At 33.2% G+C, this 24,844-nt stretch overlaps 1 protein-coding gene across 2 annotated transcripts; it reads left to right on the top strand.

The window, feature by feature from the left end:
• The first annotated feature begins 1,568 nt into the window (after nt 1-1,568).
• LOC137823847 (callose synthase 3) lies at nt 1,569-23,342 on the top strand. Of its 2 annotated transcripts, XM_090293511.1 has the most exons (44): nt 1,640-1,779; nt 1,860-2,068; nt 2,154-2,254; nt 2,793-2,917; nt 2,990-3,083; nt 3,203-3,313; nt 3,392-3,508; nt 3,649-3,741; nt 4,670-4,746; nt 4,912-5,003; nt 5,148-5,274; nt 6,851-6,988; nt 7,115-7,191; nt 7,272-7,365; nt 9,451-9,573; nt 9,683-9,800; nt 11,074-11,411; nt 11,532-11,584; nt 11,681-11,741; nt 12,189-12,270; nt 12,348-12,397; nt 12,476-12,562; nt 13,070-13,204; nt 13,305-13,399; nt 13,519-13,603; nt 13,695-13,855; nt 14,181-14,304; nt 14,408-14,514; nt 14,745-14,883; nt 14,966-15,117; nt 16,188-16,297; nt 16,397-16,525; nt 17,088-17,156; nt 17,307-17,493; nt 17,893-18,043; nt 19,390-19,509; nt 19,583-19,701; nt 19,777-19,860; nt 20,260-20,372; nt 20,514-20,743; nt 21,274-22,074; nt 22,175-22,225; nt 22,440-22,625; nt 22,934-23,342. In XM_090293511.1, exons 10-44 carry the CDS (start codon nt 4,939-4,941, stop codon nt 23,180-23,182), a joined length of 5,010 nt encoding a protein of 1,669 aa, XP_090149637.1. In that variant the 5' UTR covers nt 1,640-1,779; nt 1,860-2,068; nt 2,154-2,254; nt 2,793-2,917; nt 2,990-3,083; nt 3,203-3,313; nt 3,392-3,508; nt 3,649-3,741; nt 4,670-4,746; nt 4,912-4,938; the 3' UTR covers nt 23,183-23,342. The 2 variants fall into 2 exon arrangements, with proteins under 2 accessions (XP_090149636.1, XP_090149637.1); XM_090293510.1 differs by lacking the exon at nt 4,670-4,746 and having other exon boundaries at nt 1,569-1,779.
• Nucleotides 23,343-24,844: the final 1,502 nt, after the last annotated feature.

The following is a 24,844-nucleotide window of genomic DNA, read 5'->3' as shown; positions in this document are numbered from 1 at the left end:
TCTTACAAGAGGACCTAAACGTTTCTACACACGATCGCTCTTATCAATTTTCTTTATGCACCCTTATTATTTGCAATACTATAATTATTCTTGATAATTTTGGATGATTCCAGAATAAGGGATCCGTAAACAAAAAGTGTTTCCAGTAGGGATTCTATGGGTAAAGTGTGTTTCCATATCTCGAAGACAAAAAAATCATTTAAGAACATCCTTTCCATAACACATTTTTTTTTAATTTCCAGGTAAATATGAAATTTATAAAATATATAGTATGTTCTGAAAATATTTCGAAAAATGCAATTTGGAAGTATTTTTTAAAAATGGTAAAATGGTCTTTTCCGAAAATGATGGGTGCAGGAAGTCATTGTTGGGTGCAGGGAGAAACACTCCCTGAGTTTTCAAAATCATTTTCAAATACACTTCTTACAAAAGTAAAATATATATTTTTGTTATCTTCTTAGCAATTTAGAAAAAAATACTTTTTGAAACACTAAGATTAAATGAGTGTTTGAGAAAGTATTTTCTTCAATATTAAGAAAAATGTATATTAAGATTAAAATAAGTGTTTTGACAAGGTTTACCAATTCCTAGGTCAAAATAATTATCAATTTTTGAATTTGTACTAGAGCTTCAATGTGTTGAAAAAAATGATAGAAGCTATTTTTTTTTGAATAATCTTGAATAAACACTAACATATAAGGTGTCAAAAGTAGTTAGTTTCATATGTTTGTCTTTAAAAATGAAAAACTACCCCCACCTAATACTCACTTAAAACACAACGGTTAACTCCTTAATGGGCTAACAGAAAAAGTTGACGAAAACATATTTAAATTTTGAATTTTGCAAAATTACTTCAACTTGTCAAAATTAATTAAAAGACTTTAAATATATATCCATTAATTAAATAAAACTACAAGGTTATAAAATAAATATAAAGTTACGAGCATAACTTCTGTTATTGATATTATAATATTAGCTTTAAAACTACAAGTAAAATATAATTACAGAGAGAATGGTTTCAATGCAAAGTTGACTGTGTAAGACAGTAGTTGAAAATAATGTCATACATTAGAAGTACACAATTCAAAATGGTATAAAAAACCCAACTCTTTCAAACACACGTCTTTTTCCATATTTTAAAACCTCTATTTCTATAATGTTTATATTTATTTATTTAGTACAAAAGAACGTTTTGTTCATGCTTTCTGAATAAAACATTTAACAGTAACTGTTTATTTCTTTTGACTCAACATTAGCCGTTTTGTTTGAAAATCATTTTACTTAAGAAAATATATACAATTTATTTTAATCATATAATTATTTCTGTATTATTTTATGGGTGGAAGAATATAGGGTTAATTTGTTGAGTACTTATTGCAATCTGTTTTTCATTAGTTGCCAACAATAAAATATTTTGCGGTGAAAAGAAAATAAAAGAAAAAAAAGGAAAGAAAAGAAAATAAAAGAAAAGAAAAGAAAATAAAAGAAAAAAAAGAAAAAAAGAAAAGGAAAGAAAATAAAAGAAAAGAAAAGAAAATAGTGTGTGTGGCAGTGCAACACAGCAAAGCATATGTCCGCAACTGGCAATAGTAACTCTTTCTGCTTTTCATACAAATTTCATTTGTCACTCTCATTTCTCACTCCCACTCACCTTTTACGCTTTTCCTTAGCTTGGAAGCACCTTAGCTTCTTCACTCACTCACTCTCTGTGCTAGGGTTTCGTTTCATCTTCCATTCCCATTCAGAATCCGAATCTCAGCTTCCTTTCTCTCTCGCTCGGTACTTTTCTCTTCTCTCACGCGCCTTTATGCTTCTGCATCTTCACTCATCATCGCCATTTTATTCTGTTGTCTGCACAGTGTCGTCGGAATGTCCTCCTCCAGAGGAGGCGCGGGGCCGTCCTCCGAGGCGCCGCAGCCGAGGCGGATCATTCGGACGCAGACTGCCGGAAACTTGGGAGAGTCGGTCATTGACAGTGAGGTCGTGCCTTCCTCTCTCGTCGAAATTGCACCAATTCTTCGTGTCGCTAACGAAGTTGAGAAGACTCATCCCAGGGTTGCTTATCTCTGTATGTTTCTTTCTTCTTCACTTTCCTCTTTCGTCATCGGTTCCTTCTATTTTTGTTCCAATTTGATGTTCTTCTTGCATTGCAGGTCGCTTCTACGCTTTTGAGAAAGCTCACAGGCTGGATCCCAACTCAAGCGGTCGTGGTGTTCGCCAATTCAAAACCGCACTTCTTCAACGCCTTGAAAGAGTACCTAACCATTCTCCTACTTCATTTCTTTCTGCTTCAGCTGCATACACTCTTTCTTACTTGATCTCCTCCAATATATCTTTCTCACTTTTTTGAAATATGAAGAAATGTATCTCGTATACATGCACTGTGCTTGTGTGTGTCATTTTGCTGTTGTCGTTAATACAGTATGGAAAGAATCTATAAACTATGGAAATTCTTTAATTCAGAGTGGAAATCGGTCATCATTGGTGGTGCTCACTTCTTTCTTATCTGTGAGACCGTAGAATCTTGTTTATCAGCACGACTTGAAAGTTCTGATATGCTTAGGCTGCGGTGTTTTACTCTTTATATATGCTTAGGATTTAACGCTTTCTATCCGTTTGAAAGATGACAGCAGTACAAATCCAAACTGCTAAAGTACCCAGAACGAGTTATGTATCAGTAGAACGAGTTGTTGCCTCGTATGAAATTTTATGATAGTGTGTGTTAGTTTAAATTATTTCAATGCTGAGTTTCTCTATGTTTTATTTTGGTCAATTTGTTTCATAATTGTTAGGAAAATGACCCAACTCTGAAAGGAAGGGTTAAGAAAAGCGATGCTCGTGAGATGCAGAGTTTTTATCAGCATTATTACAAAAAATATATCCAAGCTTTACAAAATGCTGCCGATAAAGCTGACCGGTAGATTCTCTAGATAATTTTCTATTGATATGTTATCCTGCTATTGAGTGATTAATAGTTTGTTCCTTTCAGTGCGCAGCTCACCAAGGCATATAACACAGCTAATGTTCTTTTTGAGGTTTTGAAGGCCGTTAACATGACACAATCTATGGAAGTTGATCGTGAGGTTATTTTCTGTGGCTCCCTTAGATGTCATTTCCCTATTGGGGTCCCCTTCTTGCTAGGATTTTACAGGATGTTACATCACTAATATGCATGATCGATTTTCCATTGCCATTGTTACAGATTTTGGAGACCCAAGATAAAGTTGCTGAGAAAACTGAGATCTTAGTTCCTTACAATATTCTTCCTCTTGATCCCGATAGTGCTAACCAGGCTATAATGAAATTTCCTGAGGCATGAAATTCAGTTTCATACATTGTAATTCTAATCATTTTACTTAGAATGAACATAATTATTTATTGCTCTTTATAGATCCAAGCTGCTGTATATGCTCTTCGTAACACTAGGGGTCTTCCATGGCCTAAGGACTACAAGAAAAAAAAGGATGAAGACATTTTGGATTGGCTTGGGTCAATGTTTGGATTTCAGGTATAACACAACCAGAAACTTATCTATTTTAATGTTGTATTTTTATTTTTAAAATAAAAAGTTGACATCTTCATTACTATGTTGAATTGAACTTGTTTGCCTCCTCTTGATTTTAATATATAGTGTTATACATACTGCAGAAACACAATGTAGCGAATCAGAGAGAGCATTTGATCTTACTGCTTGCTAATGTTCACATAAGACAATTTCCAAAGCCTGATCAGCAACCAAAGGTCAGTTTTAAATTGAACTTATACATAGTCTCAAATCTGGTTTCCATAGAAAACCCTGTTTATATTTATTTAATATATAAAGTAAAAGTCCAGAGAAAAAAAACATGTTTAGTTTGTTGATCCAATGGGAAAAATATACTATACCGCGTATTATCTCGTTTATCTCTTTTCTTCTGTAACATCATCATCCAAGCATTTTGCTGTTTTATTGCCCTTTTAATCCTGGAAGGCTGCTTTTGTCTGTAGTGCTCAGTTTAATACGTAAACTATGAATGCTCTTTGAACTTGTATGGATGAACTTTGTATGGTTTGGACTTTAGAGAGTAGGGGAGGCATGCTATATTTAATGTTTTCAAGTTTTAGTGTAAGTGTGCATGATGATTTCTTTTGTTGATATGATACTGTGCAACTTATTGTTTCTTTCTTCATTCTACAAATCCTCTGCCTTTCTACTTTATTTCTTCTATAAGGAGTCAAAGGTCCTGCACTTTTCATGAACATTCCATTCTGAATCTCTGATGGCAATCTATCTTCATCTGTGAATTATGAACAAAACACTAGGCAGCATTTTGTTTTGTTTTTTCTTTTTGTTCTGTTGATAATTTTTCTGTTAGAATTAAAGAAAAACTCATCCTTGTTTTTATTGTTTTTTGTTTCTATGATACCGGGAAGGAAATGCTAAAAACCAGGGAGCTGTTGAGTTTGAGAAATTAGAGAATTATTTTGTTTTCACCTACTGTTTCCTACTTAAATACAAAAAGGAACCTTATTTTACTGAGTTCTTGCTTTTGGAAGATTTGTACTGTAAATGGTGAAAAACACATTCCCTATTTATTTTATCTTGTTTCCTCCATATCTTGTACAAATTTTGAAAATAGGAAACGAGGTGAAAACAAGGTAACATTTTTGTAATTATTTGTGAAAACAGGAAACAGGCCCTAAATTTTGTTGCTTTCACTCCCCCCTTTGGAAATCCTTGATAAGAGGCAACAAAGTGAAAATAAGGTGATATTTTTTGCAATTGTTAATGAAAACATATCTAGTAAAATTGAAGTAAGAAAATAAAAGAAACACCATTTAATCCTTTTTTTACCTACTTTTCATCACTATAAATATAACACTGTAATTTGTATTCTATCTACTTGTGACTAGTTTGCTTTGCTTGATTAGTTGGATGAACGTGCCCTGACAGAAGTGATGAAGAAACTTTTCAAGAATTACAAAAAATGGTGCAAGTATTTGGGTCGGAAAAGTAGCCTTTGGTGAGTGTTTTTGCTTTATGTTGAATGATAAATATTATACAGTGTCTTGCTGACTAGCAGCTCTTAGCTTTGCTCATCTACAATGAAAATATATGTATTTTTAAGTTCTCCCTGTAACATGTCTTGTGGATGCATTTTTGACAGGTTACCTACCATACAGCAAGAAGTACAGCAGCGCAAACTACTATATATGGGTCTGTATCTTTTAATATGGGGTGAAGCTGCCAACCTACGATTCATGCCAGAATGCCTTTGTTATATATATCACCATGTATGCTTTGTAACTTGAATAGATTTGTAATGATTATCTATTTTTCCCAGCATGTTTGAGTTGTTTTTGTTGTCCCCCAATGTTTGTATTTTTAGGGATGTTTTGATGCATTTGCAATGAAAAGCTAATTTGTATATAGAATGAAGTGTGAATTCATTATCAAGCATACTGATCCCTGCATATATGTGTGTGCGAGTTCTTGTTTCTGTAGATTTCACTTAGGAACAAAATTAACAAATATATTCTGATGACTTGTGTTTTGTTTCTGGTCACTCTCTGACATTGTGTTTATGTATCATAGCGTAACTGGTTGGTTTGGTCTCTATTCTGTTCACAGTCGCATCTTGCATCATAATCTTTAGAGGTCACTATTTTGTATGGTATTGGGGATTTTCTGCCTTGTGCTGTTGTCTAAGATAACTTGCTGTCGTATTTCTTTTCCCAAGATATGCAATTCAAATTATAGTGAGCTGAGCCCAATGGGAATGACATTCTGCAAACCATAGTCAGCTAAAATTAAAATGATAATGATCAACAGCGCTACTAGTTTGGTTTTCGCTGCATTAAATTGTCAGGGTTGCATATCTGGGTTTAATCTCTGTTATTACGTCAAGTGATGTCTAATCTTAAATTAATAATTTTTAAGTTGTATGGAGTCCATGAACAAGTTTGTTGAGTTACTTGTGTTAACTTTGTTATGTTTGGCTATATAATTGGGATCTGTATTCTTGGATCCTAGTTGGGAATAGTCATTTATAGATTTATATATTCCATGTAATGAAAAAGATAGTTTGTTAATCAGTATTGATTGTCCTCTGCCATGTCATACTGATATTTTGAATTCTTTGTCATTGCTACGTACAAAATATTTAAATATCCTTTCCAAAAGGCTTCATAATTCTTACCGATTTACACTTTTCTACATTCTCTGATTTGCTTTATTTCTTCTCTAAGAAAACTAGATTAAATTTGAGAAGGATAGTTATTGTAAGAAAAAGAAGAAACACAAAGTGAACTTATAAGAACTATTGGTGATGGGATTCAACCATTGACTGTGATGGTGTTTTAGATGAGTATGTAATTATGTGCATTTATATGGAATAAGCTTTTAGGAGAGCTGGTGTTTGTGCTTTCTTGATGTTTAACCTAAGCAAGACGGTTATTAAGAGCATTATAATGTCTGCATCCTGCATTAGTTTCTGACACTATAAAATTAATGAATGTAAGTTTCAGTCTCGAAAGATATAGTACCCTGTTTATATCATTAACTTTTTTTTTGTATCTTCAATATATGTAATATCTGTCCGTGATTGTTTGGATTGAAACATGTAGTTCTTATAATATAATATAGACGCGTTTGTCATGTGATTTTGTTATTTTTTTTCTTGGTGTTGCATAATCTTATTTTCGTGACTATTTAGGAGGCAATGTGCATGTTTGTGTATATTCTCCCTATGGTTTTGGCATTTGCTCACATTGTCACATTTGCCTTGTTGGTTTTAATTGAGACTTTGATGGTAACTTGCTACTTATGAAAATTGACATGAATTGGTTCTTTTGAATATGGTTTCTGTAGATGGCTTTTGAATTGTATGGTATGCTTGCCGGTAATGTCAGTCCGATGACTGGAGAGAATGTGAAGCCAGCTTATGGAGGTGAAGAAGAAGCATTTTTAAGGAAAGTTGTCACTCCTATCTACAACGTGATTGCTAAGGTTTTTCTTGCATTGATTACAGTCTGCTTGTCCTTTCCTTTTTTGTTTGTGGCCGTCCATCCATATAAACTTATTTTCATTTATTTTTCACATTGATGAATAAATTGATATTTCCTTGGTCAAAAGGAAGCTGCACGCAGCAAAAAAGGAAGGTCAAAGCATTCACAGTGGAGGAACTATGATGATTTAAATGAATATTTCTGGTATGGGTTTATGCTTTAATTTTTCTCTGTATTGACTGTCATGCCTGTCAATGATTTAATTTTTAACAACATACTTGTAGGTCTGGTGATTGTTTTCGGTTAGGTTGGCCAATGCGTGCTGATGCTGATTTCTTTTGCCTGCCTTCCGAAAACTCATTTTTTGATAAATCTAATGTAAGTATTGAATATTAATTTCTAATTTTCTCTGCGCATGATAACTATAAGCATGTACTTTTCTCTCTTTTTTATAAAAAGAGATTACATTGTATAGTCATTAACTTTCCTGTTCATTGAAAATAGCTGCAAGGCTTCTTGTTTTATCATTCTCTTTGATTTTTTATATAGCTCTAGATCCTTTTAGATACTTATTATCATCTTTAGAGATAAAGTAATAATTCATTGAGAAAGAGAAATGGAACAGGATATTAATTTAAGTTTTTCTAATTGGGGTGTACTTAATAGTGCTCCCTTTTTTTTTTTTTTGAGTTTAAGTTTATCTAAGTATTCAATGTTTTTGACAAGAGTCTTGAAAAGAAAAATAAAAAATAATGAATTGCTGAATCGTGTAATATTTACCAGAGACCATCCGTGCTTGCAAGAATTCAAAGTCATCTCTGATTCGTCACAGGATACAAATTGACTGTTGGCCAAATCATATTAAATCTTTAATTTGAATCGGGAATAATAAGATTCTTAAGTAATTTTGATTTTCTATGTTAGCATTAGAAAAAAAAGGTGGCGTTGTTTCTACTATTTTATTATTATCTGTTAACTAGGTAGTCATTACGGAGCTATCCTGGAGAATCGCGGGATACAGTTTTACTTTGTAGACGTGAGAGGCAAACGTGTGTTATACTGTGAATGCTTTTCCATTGCGGCTGCAGCTGCTTTTTCAGTGAATCATATATCATATATTATCATATAATAAACAGACAGTGTACTCTAATATTTGAAAACATAGAAAAAAATTAATACATAATTATATATTATATAATAGAGATAAATGTATAACATATAATAATATATAAATATAAACCATATATATATATATGAATAAAATTGTAATAACTGATAAAATAATTAGAGTAAGAATTATAATAAAGAAAGAATATAAACAGGTCAAGATATGGTTTAGGAAACCGGTTTGGTCTGCTTTTTATTTGCTTTTTAAAATTTGTTATAGAATAATTAAATCTAAATAAATAACATACTTTATAAGGATTACAACTATGTTTAAATTATTTAATAATTAATAATTTTTTTCTTTTAATGCATGAATTTACTCATTTACATTGTTTTTTAATTTTATATCTTCATTTCTTATAACTTTATATTATGTTAGTTTATCATTATGGTTATTCATGTGAAATTTTCTTAAAATTATTTTAGTATATTTTGAAAACTTCGATTTTGATTATATAAGTGGGGCATAAGATTAAAATAGTTTTTTTGTGTGCATATAATCTATGTGAAAGGAACTTTCAATCTAATATTTAGTTTTTAATAAATATGATAATAAAGGTTTATATATATATATATATATATATATATATATATTCAGAACAGCAGTCATCCCACTGTTCTACTATAGTGTTTTTGTGGAAGGCTAGTCCACACTACTATGAATAGTTTTCCATATATAAGAATAGTTGTATTGAATTGTAGAGCCTTTGTTCTAATGCTGTTAATGATTTTTCGGGCTCCAAATTATTGCATTTAGTGCGACATTTTTCTTTAGAGAATCTACCATATTTGTCCTCAAAGAATTCATATTTGCTTAATTTGGTTCAACATTTTTGTTAATCCATGGCATTCTTAAATATATTACCTTTGCTTTGTTTTTGCCATCCATATTTATGGAAGAGGAAATGTGCATGGCAGGGTTAAATAAGAACTCAATTGATCACATTTAGATCATGAGAGAGTATATTATGGAAACATATACATTGACCATATTGTAACTTTAAACTCTTTCCTGATTATATAAGATTCTCTTTCACAATATTCTCCCTTGTAAGATTGACTTTCTTTTTGATGCTTATGTATAATTTAGGTCTCACAACATAAAACTCATAAATAAATTTCCTTGTACCTTTTCTTTGGAGAGGAAATGATAATTTATTCAATGATATGGTTGTCCACAAGACATTTTCTCCCCATCAATAAACGAAATTATGCATTTCCTCTGTTTTGAATGTTTTTAGTTATATATTATATTTACTGCTGTATCTTAAGTCTTGCTCTAACTTATATGTACAGGATGACAAACCACCTAGCAGAGACAGATGGGTTGGGAAAGTGAATTTTGTTGAGATAAGATCATTTTGGCACATTTTCAGAAGTTTTGACCGAATGTGGATTTTTTTCATTCTGTGTTTACAGGTGTTAAATATTTTTTGCATTTTGTTACTCTGCTTCCTTGTCAGTTATTTTTTCCCTTCAATGCTTTGCAGAATAGAGTCTATTTCTGAAAATGGTTAATTATTATTAGGCTATGATTATTGTTGCTTGGAATGGATCTGGTGATCCAAGTGTGATCTTTAATGGTGCCGTGTTCAAGAAGGTGTTGAGTGTGTTTATAACAGCAGCTATATTGAAGTTTGGGCAAGGTAGGCAAAAGTCAATTATTTGCATTTACATTCAATTTCCAAATGGTATTGCAGCTTACCTTGTTATTTTGATATTATGACTTATGTTTTCTGCATTTAGTTAATTGTTTCTGTATGAATTTGTAATCTAATTTGTGACTTTAACCTCCTTCATTTTGCATTTTTCATTGTTTACATCTGTCAAAGATGTAACTTCCATAGTAAGATTGAATTAGTGAAAGTCTATAGTTTTTTGTTTACTACATAGTGGACTAGTAGTCCCTTCTCAAAAGTTTTAGGATTGATGGAAGGAGGAACTCTTCTGCAGAATGATAACATACCAATGGAGATAATAGGTCGAAAGCATTTGATCAAAATATTTTGGTTCTCAAGCATCTGAAATTTGAGGTTACATGCTGTGGGAGGGGTGTTCTTATAGTAGTGCATTACAATTACAACAGAGAGATGAGATGGCCTCTGGTGTGAAAATGGTTATTTGGAGGAGTTTCTTTGATTTACCGAGAGATTGGAACTCTTGAGCAAATGTCACATGAAGTGTTTTATAAGAGTTATTAATATTTAAGCTGGGGCAGTTTGTTGTATAGTCTAAATGGTTTGGGGGCTTTGCATGGATCTGGTTAACATCAAGCTGTTACAGGATCCAATGTCCTTGCATATCTCATCACATATAGTTTTCCTAGTAAATTGAGACAGTTCAGCTTGAAAACCTTTATGGGCAATGTAATTTAGTTGTGCCCAAATTAATCTTCATTATTGATTTTATATTGGTTGTGCTGCTGTAAGAGGAATTGTTTTTGTTTGGTAGCCAAATGGATGCAGTGACTTTGAAATGGTCCATCATTCCATATATTCATCATGTGCTGTCTTGTTTTAGATTTTGATGTTTGTCACTCGATAATATCCTTTTCCTGTGTAACTTCTCAAGTGTGATTGGAATATTCTTCAGTTGTAGTCTCAACATTTCATTGTTAAATAAATGACCTATTTGTTAATGTACTGTATCTAATTGAAGGTAGTGTTCAAGATGCCAGACCAAAATTCATTGTGGGGAGCTATTAGCATACATTGTTTCTTTGGCTGAGCAATTTATATAATATGTAGTGTTAAGATTGGGTTTGACTTGAAAATGAAAACGAGTTTTTGAAAGTCAATATCTATTTCATTTGTTTTTTTTTCTTCCCGCTGAGAATGTATTGTAGGAGTGAGTAGGAATGTTTTGTTATTTCATAAAGTGGTGTTATTCATGTTAATCCTTTCTCCCCCACTTCGGCAGCTGTCCTTGATGTGATCCTGAGTTGGAAAGCACAATGGAGTATGTCGCTGTATGTGAAGTTAAGATACATTCTAAAAGTTGTTTCAGCTGCAGCATGGGTGATTGTTCTGTCAGTTACTTATGCTTATACTTGGGATAATCCTCCTGGATTTGCTCAAACCATTAAAAGTTGGTTTGGAAATGGTGGTTCAAGTGCTCCTTCATTGTTTATTTTGGCTGTTGTGGTTTACCTGTCGCCGAATATGCTTGCTGCAATATTCTTTCTGATTCCTTTTATTCGGCGTCATCTTGAGAGGTCAAACTATAGGGTTGTGATGCTAATGTTATGGTGGTCACAGGTAGGCCATAATCCATTCAATTTTTACTATATTCTTCTGTTTCTAAGAACTGTTGTGTCATTACTGCTGGGATATTAATACTGTAATAACGTGATGTTTCTGATGCTTTATAATTGCCAGCCTCGTTTGTATGTTGGTAGGGGAATGCATGAGAGCACATTTTCCCTTTTCAAGTAAGAAGTTTAAGTTAAATTGTTTCTGTTATGTGTGACTGGTACTAGTTCAATATGCCTAGCATCTGATTAATGTGGCGACATTTTTAATGTCAGGTACACAATGTTTTGGGTGCTTCTCATAATTACAAAGTTGGCTTTCAGTTACTATATTGAGGTGATGCGTTTCCATCTTTTATCTCTAGTATAAGCTATCATTTCTTTCAGTTGTCGCTGATAGGTAGTCATTTGAATTTGCATATTCAGCTCCCTAATTTCACACAAAGATGGTTATGAAATATATTCAATTCTTTTGGGATTGTTTTTTAAAACCCTTGGACTCATTGTTACAACAATTATTGAATTCTAATTTTTGTATTTTTGGTTTTTAGCTGCATCTTCTGTAATAATCAATGAATTTTACTTGTTCTTACTCTGTGTTGCATTAATGAAGCATCACAGGGGGATACCTTTACATTATATCTATAGAATAATTAATTATTTTTCTTTTCTTGTTCGGGAGGTTCTCTTATCTTCCAGCTTCAGATCTTTGTCTTTTTATCTTAATGGATTTCTTCTTTCATCAATTGTTTTTACATGTTTTTAACCTTCCATCTTTCCATAGATAAAACCTCTTGTGGGACCTACAAAAGCTATAATGAGTGTAAAAATCACAACTTTCCAGTGGCACGAATTCTTTCCTCATGGTTAGTAAGCTTTAATGTTTCTACTTTCGTTTTAGTTTTTCTCCAGATAAAATTTGTAAGTTATTTGTGTTTTGCAGCAAGGAACAATATTGGTGTTGTAATTGCACTTTGGTCTCCGATTATCCTGGTATGGGTTTATGATGTACTTTATTTATATCCTATTTTAAACATCAGTAGTATAATTGTATAATTTCTTTTTTGTCAGGTATACTTCATGGATACCCAAATTTGGTATGCCATATTCTCAACATTATTTGGTGGTATTTATGGTGCCTTCCGTCGGCTTGGGGAGGTTAGTATATTGTCCACACTCCTATTGTCACTTAGATTGTTAGTTGTTTTGGATAATTATTTTTCATGTTAATTCATTGTTTTGTCTTTTTATATATACTTTGATGTGTAATCTATCTAGAAGGTATTGTTGCTCCATTACGTATATCTAGAAATGGATCGATCTGAATGACTATCAACTAACTTTTGGTTGCTCTTAATTGAGTCAATTTACTTTAGACTCCTAATTATGGGATTGGACCTTTTGTTTGTGGTTAACTTACAGAACTACAACTATCCAGTAGTTGTAGGCATTTTATGGACGTAGCACTGGTTCTTGAATATAATATCTATTTCTTACGTAATAATTATTGTGCATTACTGCTTATCCTGTATCCTGATATCAGATACAAACACTAAGAATGCTAAGGTCTCATTTCGAATCATTGCATGGTGCTTGAATATAATATCTATTTCTTTTAAGTAATAATTATTGTGCATTACTGCTTATCCTCTATCCTGATATCAGATACGGACACTAGGAATGCTAAGGTCTCGTTTTGAATCATTGCCTGGTGCCTTCAATGCCAGTTTGATTCCTGAAGAAGCAAGTGAGCCAAAGAAAAAAGGATTAAAAGCCACTTTGTCCCGCAGATTTCCCAATGTTAGTTGTTTTGCTTTTATTTTACCATCACTTAATTTAATTTGTAGCTTGAATGAGGATCTATAACATGAGGTTACTATACTTTGATCAATTGTTGTAGATCTCATCTAACAAGGGGAAGGAGGCTGCAAGGTTTGCACAACTGTGGAACCAAATAATTACTAGTTTCAGGGATGAAGATCTTATTAGTGATAGGTAATGTGAGGGATAGTCCATCATCATGTGTTGGTGGTTCTTGATCTACTTTATCTCTTGATCAATGGGGTGCTGTATTTTTTCAATAGTGTATGTGTTGAGGTGGTTATATTTTTCAGGGAAATGGACCTTTTGCTTGTACCATATTGGGCTGATACTCAGTTGGACCTTATACAATGGCCCCCCTTTCTACTTGCTAGCAAGGTTTTGTTCATTTTCTCTTTGATAGACCTTGCTACTATCATTTCCATATCTAATCATTCAGTAGTTGTGTCTGTGGCCATGTGTTTTTTAGATCCCAATTGCACTAGATATGGCTAAGGACAGCAATGGAAAGGATCGAGAGCTAAAGAAAAGAATTGGGCTTGATACTTACATGTCTTGTGCTGTCCGTGAGTGCTATGCTTCATTTAAGAGCATTATTAAGCATTTGGTTCAAGGGGAACGGGAGACAAAGTAAGTAGTTGTACTTTGTGAATGATGGTCTATGTAATATTCCCACCTAGCTCTAAGTTTAATTATTTCTAGGCCGATTGAAAAAAGGCTGTAGGAAATAGTCAGCTTTATCACCTTTGTTGATTTATATTTCAAGTCCAAACTGAAATCTGAAATCTTGTTGATTTATATTTTCAAGTCTAAACTGAAATCTGAAAGGTTCTTTGCGTATCTATTTTTAAGTTTTATCACTTTGTGGATGTATTTCTTAAAGTTCAAACTGATTTCTGAAAGGTTCTGTTTATATCTATTTTTTTTATAACTTCGTTGGTGTTGTTCATTTCAGGGTTATAGAGTACATGTTTGATGAAGTGGATAAACATATAGAATCAGATAAACTGATTGTTGAATTCAGAATGAGTGCACTTCCTAACCTCTGTAAACAGTTTGTTCAGCTAATAGAGTATTTGGTAATACTTCAGAACTATTTTATGCAATTTTTGTACATTTTGTTTCTCTATGACAGTTTAGTATGGTTGTCAAAATCTTACGAAGTTATTTTAATTATTGCAGTTGGCAAATGATCCAAAAGATAGGGACCTAGTTGTGATTCTATTCCAGGACATGCTGGAGGTTGTGACAAGAGATATAATGATGGAGGACCAGGATCAAATATTCAGGTAATGTATACACAGATTGTTGTCTCTGCTATCTTGTTTTGTCATTTGTTCATTTATAAAATATGCACGTCATATTCTTGCTTTTAACCTAGATGCTAGTATTTCAAGCTTCTAATTTTCATGTATCTGATGCACATCTTGGCTTTTAAACTCAAAACCAAACACGTGCCATATCTTTTAGTTTCACCCTATTCCCTCCCTTGATTATGATTATAGCAATATTGTTTCAGTTTGGTGGATTCAACCCATGGTGGTACCGGGCATGAGGGGATGCTTCACCTTGAGCCTGAGCCCCATCACCAATTGTTTGCATCTGAAGGAGCTATCAAGTTTCCAATTGAACCATTTACTGCAGCTTGGACAGAGAAGGTTTGTTACTAATTCAATTGTTGTGCTAAAAGTTTAAATGGTGAAGTGCTTTGTAATGACATGTTTACCCTTTTTGGGGTAGATTAAACGACTTTTCTTGCTGCTTACGACAAAAGAATCTGCCATGGATGTACCATCTAACTTAGAAGCAAGAAGGCGTATATCTTTCTTCTCAAATTCATTGTTTATGGACATGCCTTTGGCCCCAAAAGTTCGCAACATGCTTTCATTCTCGTAAGCTATCTTTAACTCCTAACTCCTTTGCAATTTTGTTGTAATTTTTGAATCAGTTAAGTTAAATATTGTAGGAATTCTCCCCTCTTAACATGTGATCTCCTTTATCGTAGTCAGTTCCTCCCCCTGCATCATTGACCGGAAAGTCAAAGTCCTTGAATTTTTTAACTTTAAACAGTGTGCGCAATTAAAGTAACATTCTTCAGTTTGTTATATGATGCCCAGGATTTTAATTTGATATTGCACTTGCATTAGATGGTAAAGCGTATGGACTGTTGTAATGCTGTGAACGAAAGACTTGATTTGATACAATTGAATGTCTAGTCCAGGTTACTCAAAGAAATGAAGGATAATTTTTTTGGGAGGAGTGTAAGGAACACCCTCTCTTATTGGTTAAACTAAAATTATTGAAACTACCCATTGAATTTTTGATTTTCAATAAATTTTAACCAATGACGGAGAATATGTTCTAAAGAGTGTGTTCTCAGCATTTCTCTTTAGTAGATTTAACAAGGAAGAAAAACATCTTTATGTAAGAAAAATTTCTAATTATAAGAAACATGGTACATTGGTATCACTTTCAAATGAATTAATTAACTTTCTTTTATATTGTTAAATTATTACAAGGGCTACCAATGAAATATCCACTCATCTCCCACAAAAGTGGATGGATTTATTAGGCTTTAACAATATTAATCATATCGATTGGTGGATAAAATATTCCTTGAATTATGTGTAGTATCATTAAATGTAATCATCACTTAATCTTTTTAATTCTATACTTATTTTTGAATAAAATTTAAGTTTATGACAATTTTAATTTAAATGAACTAATTTAAATATTTCTATTCATCCTGTGAATTATACATTTGTTTCTTATATAGGACATGAGGTAGTATTTTCTTAGTGTTTGACTAAAGACTGCAGAATTTTATCTTGTAGTATATCTGCTTGAATTATACCCCATGTAAAAATATTAGTATATTGATCATGTAGTAAACATGATTTAAAATGGTTTAGTTGCTCTGTTTTTGTGTATTTATATATTTGTTGGTAATTTTTGGTTATAGGGTTTTGACACCATACTATACAGAAGAAGTACTATTCTCCTTACAAGACTTAGATTCACCTAATGAAGATGGTGTTTCAATACTGTTCTACTTGCAAAAGATTTTTCCAGGTTTGCCAATACACCGAAATCTCTTTTGTTACATAAATATAAAAAATTCTGAGCATATCCAATGTATTTTTTGTTACCGTTTTGGTTGTCAATGCACAGATGAGTGGAACAATTTTATTCAGCGTGTGAAGTCTACTGAGGAGGATATTAAAGGGTGTGAATCTGATGAGTTAGTGGAAGAACTTCGGCTTTGGGCATCATATAGAGGGCAAACATTGACCAGAACTGGTTCTCTCTCTCTCTCTCTCTCTCACCCCTCCCGTGTGCACGTACTCATGATTTCATGTGCATACCGTTCAATAATTTTCATTAGTCATGGATACATAGTTCTCTCTTCATGAATGATTAAATAGGACCACAATTGCAAAATTGACACCAAATTAATGAGACAATATTCATGGTACAAACCTTTGTCATTGTTCTTCTAGTTGCCTTTGAGTCTTCTTTCAATGCTTTTACAATTCCCCTTGGATGCTCTTCCTTATTTAACTTTGGATTTTACGATAATATTTTCCTACTTGAGTCTTTTCTGTCTGTCCCAAAGACATTATTTATAGAAAGTGAAGAGAGGGGGACCTACCCTTTCATGTACACCATGGCTAATTCATGTCTCTTCGAGAGTTATTTTATTCAAACCTATGTATTGAATATATCAATTTATCAATGAAAGATTCACACTTAGAAGATAAAATTCTCTAACACTAGCATATTTTATTTTTACTTATGTGCCTCTGTTTAGAGTGTAATAAATCGTTGCAATTGACTTTGTATAAAATTCTAATTAATGCAGTAAGAGGTATGATGTATTACAGAAAAGCTCTGGAACTGCAGGCGTTTCTTGATATGGCCAAAGATGAAGGTAATGCTCCTTCTTTTGGGAATGATTAAGTGAAATTTCTTTATTTATACGTACTGTGGTTGCCAGTCAGTTCATTAGTTATTAGAATTTTTTTAACTCTTTTTTTGTCTTTCTTTTGGTTTGTGTGGTTGAAATGTTACCAATGGACAGATTTGATGGAAGGTTATAAAGCCGTAGAAAACTCAGATGACAATTCAAGGGGGGAAAGGTCATTGTGGACGCAATGTCAAGCGGTAGCTGATATGAAATTCACATATGTGGTATCATGTCAACAATATGGCATTGACAAGCGGTCTGGTTCTCGCCTTGCACAGGACATATTAAGGCTTATGACAAGGTAAGAAATGGAGCTTCAGTAATTTGAAGTTTCTTTTTTAGTTAAAAGTAGAAACACTGTACAGAAGTTCTTAAGTATATAAGAGAACAAAAAAGCTTCTGCAGAAGTTAGTTTTGGGAGCTTTTCGTTTTTCTATTCCATTTCCTCAAGATCTATCCCCATGAACATAGCACCCAAGAACTTTTCACTTTATAGTAGCTTAAAACCTAAATATTCATAAAATTACTGAAATATTAACTTCAATTTTAAAGCAATTTTTAATATTTAAAACCGGTGCAAGAATCAGTGCAATACAAGGGCATAACAGAGCTTCCTCATTAAAGGTAATTTTGGTAGAGGAGAGCAATGTAAAGTAAAAACGAAAGGTGTTTGGTTGATAGATATGTTTACATTTGGCAGATATCCGTCTCTTCGAGTTGCCTATATTGATGAGGTAGAGGAACCTGTCAAAGACAGTAAGAAAAAGATCAACAAGGTTTACTACTCTTGCTTGGTGAAGGCTATGCCAAAATCAAATAGTGCTTCAGAGCCTGAGCAGAATCTGGATCAGGTATTTGGATTTTTGATGAATGCGTTACTTCTTTTTTCCTACTAGTAATGTTTTTGTTTTGATTGGAGAAGTTTTATTAGAAGATGGTTGGAAATTTCAATGTGATGGACAGCAGGATTTCCTCTAGAATGAGGAAATATACATAAAGTAAATGTAAAAACTAGGGTTGTAGCAAGGTGGCACAATTCCTCTGTATGTCAAACAACAAATCTTAGGTTTTGAGCAAATTATGGAAGAGTATTGATAATCTTTTGATCCCATAACACTTGTTGGTTGGCGAAGGAAAAGGATTTGCTGAAATTGGAGTCCTAATCTCAGATATTGTGTTCCTTGCACGTATATTTATTAACTCTACATACATGAATATAACAATATATGTGCAGATGACCCATAACAATCTCACTCCAAACTTAAACCAATAATCATCTCAAGTTGGACATTAATATTTATCCAGCCCAGCCTATTTTGAAATAAGTTACTGTTAGAGAGCTGCCTTATTTGAAGTCACTCCTAGGCTCTTTGGTGCTTGCTTAAATTACAACCTCAAAGGTGGTGATTTAACCCTATGTCGACTGTGATATGGTTATATCACCTTACTAAAACTTATCCATGAAGGAGAGTGCTGGAGGATATACCTTAATTGCAGTTATCCCTATTCTGCCAAAGTTGCAGCTTCTTTTTTTTTGGGTCGGTGGGGTGCTTAAACCACAACCTCAAGGGGTGGTGGTTTAGTCCCATATTGATTAGTGATATGCCTAAAATAGAATTTATAAATAGCATGCACACCTCATCCTAAAAGAAAGTTTTATAAGGTTGAGTTTGGGGTTTTGTAGGGTTGAGTTTGATCCAAACCTAAATTCTAGTGGTTTTGAAATGAGAGATACAGAAAATAATTTGCTTTTAGTAATCTCTTCTATAAAGGAACAGATGTTTCTGTTTTAGTTTATTCAGGATAGGAAGAAACAATGGCGGCCCTCTTTTTTTTTTTCTAACATACACAAAAACTGGAATAAAATTAAATACGACTCTTACATAAATAGACAATTGTTGTTTTATTTAACTTCAAGAAAAAAAGGGTGAAGCCGTTTCTATATTACTAAATGCAATTCTTAACCTTAACTGTTTTTCTAAAGAGCAAAGTTTCTTTAGCACCGTGAACAGTAAAAAAACCTTTAACAATTGTTTATAATAATATAATAATATTTTAAATTAAAAAATAAAACAAAAATAATTATTGATATGTGAAATGTTTGTTTTTACTGTTCACAGTGTTGATCTATCAGCACCCTTTTCTAAACTATCATTCACTTTGTAAATAATATACTCTGTTTGATTGTTTCAATCAGATTATATATAAAATAAAGCTTCCTGGACCAGCAATTTTGGGTGAGGGTAAGCCTGAAAATCAGAATCATGCCATAATTTTCACACGTGGAGAGGGCTTGCAAACAATAGATATGAACCAGGTATGATGATCATATAAGTGCTCATCATTGTAAGGTCTCTTCAGGACATTTAATTAAGTTGCTTCTTTTATAGGATAATTACATGGAAGAAGCTTTGAAAATGAGAAATTTGTTGCAAGAGTTTCTTAAAAAGCATGATGGTGTTCGGTTCCCTAGTATCCTTGGACTTAGGGAGCATATATTTACTGGAAGGTAAATCTGTTTTGGTGTATTTGCAACTAGACGTGATTTTTTGTGTTTCTAACTAGTGTCTGGCTCTGGCTGTAGTGTTTCTTCCCTCGCATGGTTCATGTCAAATCAGGAGACAAGTTTTGTGACAATTGGTCAGAGATTGTTGGCTAATCCTTTGAAGTAAGTTGTTCTGTTCTACTGGTTCCTTTTTTTTGGGTTAGGATAATATTGACAGAATTTTTGGAATAAATGCACTTCAAGTTTTTCATGAGAGAATTGCTAACTGCATAGAAAGTGAGTGATTTCTTAAAAGTAAATAGAAAAGGAATGTTAAATGTTTGAAATTGGTAGATAGAGTTTATTAGATACTTGTTATTTGTTATTTGTTCTTTGTCAATAGGGGGGAGAGTGGGTGGAGAGTAACAAATCATTCTCATTTTACTTAAGTTACTGTTCTTGACTGCCTTTGGTCTACTTATTAATACATTCGACTTCTGCAGGAAGTTAAGCTATTACTCTCTTGAGAGTACTTAAAAATAAATAGAAAAGTCTAAACTGTTTTTCTCTCTACTTATGTAGGGTTCGTTTCCATTATGGTCACCCCGATGTCTTTGATAGACTTTTTCACCTCACAAGAGGGGGTGTGAGTAAAGCCTCCAAGGTTATCAATCTAAGTGAAGATATTTTTGCTGGTACTGTGTTTACCATTTGCATTGTTTACTTTTGTTTGATTGAATGTTTCTGTATTGGATTTTTCTGTTATTTTTAGGCTTTAACTGTTTACTTTTGTTTGATTGAATGTTTCTGTATTGGATTTTTTTTGTTATTTTTAGGCTTTAACTCTACACTACGTGAAGGGAATGTTACTCACCATGAGTACATACAAGTAGGGAAGGGAAGAGATGTGGGTCTCAATCAGATATCTATGTTTGAAGCAAAAATAGCTAATGGCAATGGGGAGCAAACACTTAGTCGAGATGTATACCGACTTGGGCATCGTTTTGACTTCTTCAGAATGTTGTCTTGTTATTTCACCACAGTTGGATTTTATTTCAGCACTCTTGTACGTTATCACTAGTGTTAACTTTTACTTGCATATTATGTAGATTGTTATTATTGTTGTTGTTAGAGATCTCACATCGACTAGAGTTATGGTCTAATTATATATAAGTTGATACAAACCTTACTTTACAAACTGACTTTCTAAGGAAGAGATAGACTTAAAGTTCACTTTTTATGATAATATAACCTAATTTAGCGATTGGATCTATTATGCCACCTACTAGTGAGCCATCCACAGTATCTAGTTCCTCAATTTAGACATGCAGTTCTCGGAGCTAGAGGAAGTGTTGGAGATCCTACACTTGCTAGAAATATGGCCAAGTTATAGTATACAAGTGCGTGTAAATTGACTTTATAAGCCAATTTTGTAAGGTTTAGTTAGACTTAATTCTGTTTTCTAAGAATTATTATTATTATTATAACTTAGAAGATCCAAAGGGATTGAAAAATTGAAGTTCTAAATGGTCAAATTTTTTAAGTTTGTATACCATGTGATTCTGAAATTTTCCCCCTCACTTCAATTTTATGCAGATAACTGTTCTCACTGTATATATATTCCTCTATGGTCGCCTTTATCTTGTTCTCAGTGGCCTCGAAGAAGGTCTGAGCACTCAAAAAGCCATTCGAGATAATAAGCCTCTTCAAGTAGCTCTTGCATCTCAGTCGTTTGTTCAAATTGGGGTTTTGATGGCCCTGCCTATGTTGATGGAAATCGGTTTGGAGAGGGGCTTCCGAACTGCTCTCAGTGAGTTCATATTAATGCAACTGCAGCTGGCCCCAGTATTCTTTACATTTTCACTTGGGACAAAAACTCATTATTTTGGAAGAACATTGCTGCATGGAGGTGCTAAATATAGACCAACTGGTCGAGGATTTGTGGTTTTCCATGCTAAATTTGCTGACAACTACAGACTTTACTCTCGTAGCCACTTTGTGAAGGGTATTGAGCTCATGATACTGCTTATTGTGTATCAAATTTTCGGTCATTCTTACAGAAGTGCTGTTGCATATATCTTGATTACTGCATCAATGTGGTTTATGGTGGGTACCTGGCTGTTTGCTCCTTTCTTGTTCAATCCTTCTGGGTTTGAATGGCAAAAAATTGTTGATGATTGGACTGATTGGAATAAATGGATTAGTAATCGAGGGGGTATAGGTGTTCTACCTGAAAAAAGTTGGGAATCTTGGTGGGAAGAGGAACAAGAGCATCTCCAATATTCAGGACTGCGGGGAATCATAGTGGAGATACTGTTATCATTGCGATTTTTTATCTACCAGTATGGTCTGGTATATCACTTGAATATTACGAAAAAAGGCCAAAAAAGTTTTCTGGTAATTCTTAACCTACGCTGTAATCTTTTCCTGCATTTTTATCTCACTAATTATAATTTGGTAAGCTGAATGGAATCGATACCCTTTCCTTGGTTTACAGGTCTATGGCATTTCATGGTTGGTGATATTTGTAGTATTGTTTGTAATGAAGGTTAGTTACAAGCTATTAGAGTATCTTGTATGGGCATGTTTAATTGTATTTCTATGCTTCCTCAGCATTCACATTCTATTGTCTCACGGAGCCTTTGCTCATTGAATTGGCACAAACAATATTGAATTAACGCACTAATGGTCTTTTCTTGCCTAAAAAAGTGCAATTTCTATGGTCTGACATTGCGGTATTCTGTTTTTTCTTGTTGTTTCAGACGGTATCTGTTGGGAGGCGTAAATTCAGTGCAAATTTTCAACTTGTCTTCCGTCTAATCAAGGGAATGATATTCCTCACTTTTGTCTCAATTCTAGTCATTTTGATAGCCCTTCCGCACATGACAGTGCAGGACATAGTTGTTTGCATTCTTGCTTTCATGCCAACTGGTTGGGGAATGCTGCAGGTGAATTCTCTTTTCTCTGCTAACCTACTAAATGAAAATTCCTGTGAAACTACCAGCCCTTAAGACACTCACATCCTAGATCACATTATGTATTTTTTGAAAAATTTCTGAACGTGGGGCAAAGACTGAATTTTTCTTACATGAACTTGTGTTGACTTTCAATTCTGAAAGTGAGTGGTAGATGAAGAATTAAGGAAATATTTGCGTATCTAATTTGTTTAGTATAGTGTGCTTCTGTTGCATTATCTTTGTTGCCTTCAACTTGTTTGTGGTTTTGATTTTTCTGTCGTCGTTATTTTATTTTGCAGATTGCTCAAGCATTAAAACCTTTAGTACGGCGGGCTGGGTTTTGGGGATCAGTGAAAACTCTTGCTCGAGGTTATGAGATTGTGATGGGTTTGCTTCTGTTCACTCCGGTTGCTTTTCTGGCTTGGTTTCCTTTTGTTTCAGAGTTTCAAACCCGTATGCTGTTCAACCAAGCATTCAGTAGAGGTTTGCAAATTTCTCGTATTCTTGGTGGCCAAAGGAAGGAGCGATCGTCTCGCAACAAGGAATAGTTTTCCAACTATGATGGCTTAGTATTCGGATGTACCAATTGTAAGTAGTTGTAACTTGTAACTTGTATCTATGAATGACAGATTCTACACTTCGCTTTCATTACAACGTTAAATTATCATTATCAAATATTCAAGTTATCAAGTCTTTCACCTACAAAAACCAAAAGCTCAATCCAACTTTCTTTTGGGTGATAACCAGAGTGAGTGGACATTCGAGTGTCGCGTAATTCGTTTACTATTATAATATTGAATGGTTAAGAGGTGATATGTATTATTAATTTCATTTTTTTGTAAACTATACGTTAGTTTAATCATTTGCCCCGACTTTTTGTAATTAAAATTATTATGGAAATGCGATATGTATGTTGAGGTGATGGTAATGGTTAATATTTTAATCTTTCCTGAAGCGTTGAAAGTGTCAAGATGAGAAAACGAAGAACAAGTCGTCTTCGCAAATCGTACTAAACCCTAAATGCATTCTTGTTAAAGTAATTGATTTCAATTTCACTGCCATGTTTCACATTGAAGGACCCCAAATTTGGGGGTCTTGTTGGCTTTTGCCCTAAAACCCCAGAAGATCCCCGACTAACATTTCTCTGCTAGGTGGAACCACTTTTCAGCAAAGAATCAGCCATGTTCTTTATGGAAAATGAACTAAGGGATAATGAGTAATTGTTCTGTGCTTAAAAAGTTATAATCATAATATAAATATGGAACAATTATAACAGGTGACACTAAATGGTAAAACTATATGTTGCTGGTCCAGTGTAGCATATATGCCTTCAAAAATTCAGTCAACTTTTTATCACTGAGATTTATTAAAATTACAAAATCTTAAATAAAACTTGATGTATTTTAATCAGTAAATTATGTTAAAATAAACTGGTAAGAGAATGTGTGATTGGTATTCTCTGATTAATTAAGCATTCATTTAAAATGTAATAAAGGAAGAGTTGAAACAATTTGCAATACTTCTAGTAAAAAAAAATTATGTAGCATATATAGCCATGTTCAATTTCAAGATTCATGCATATAACCCTTTCCTTTAAACACTTAAGAATACATATGTGTATAAAAACAATACCCTTTTCTCATTAGAACTAATATTTGTCCATATAAAAAGAAAAGATGCCAATGATTGAAAGGTTATTTTATCTAATTAAATAAGAGACAGATGTTTAAAAAAGTAAGTTGCACTGAGATTTCATAAAATCACATAAATACTTTTTTTTTACTTTTAACAAAACTTTCCTTATAGAATTAGTTATAATATTTTTCAAACAATTAAGGAGCTTTATATAACAATCAAAATATGTCAGTATAATTTAACCATTACACAAAAAACAAAGTATGTTTACATATTTCTCAAGTAAGCTAGGATCATCACATTATTGCAGCTGGAATAAGTCTCTAAGTCCAGTGGACTTGGAAAAGCTCATGCCAGAACCAGAACATACAAAAATATCCAAGTAAAAAGAACAAGAATCATTATAGAAAGAAAGATTATAGCTTTGCATGTTTTATAATTAATATTTCCTATATGGTGTGTATTCGAAATCCTTTGTTAACACAATGATTTTCCTTTTTTCGTGAACACTAAGGATTTTGTCTCGTGGATAGAAGACAATTGTTGGGGGACGACTGAGCCGTACTTTGTTGGCT

The sequence above is a fragment of the Phaseolus vulgaris genome, chromosome 8 (genome assembly GCF_051622355.1).
Source record: "Phaseolus vulgaris cultivar YP4 chromosome 8, ASM5162235v1, whole genome shotgun sequence".
Taxonomy (NCBI): domain Eukaryota; kingdom Viridiplantae; phylum Streptophyta; class Magnoliopsida; order Fabales; family Fabaceae; genus Phaseolus; species Phaseolus vulgaris.
The sequence above is the reverse complement of the archived record's forward strand: the minus strand, read 5'-3'. Positions and strand labels throughout refer to the sequence as shown.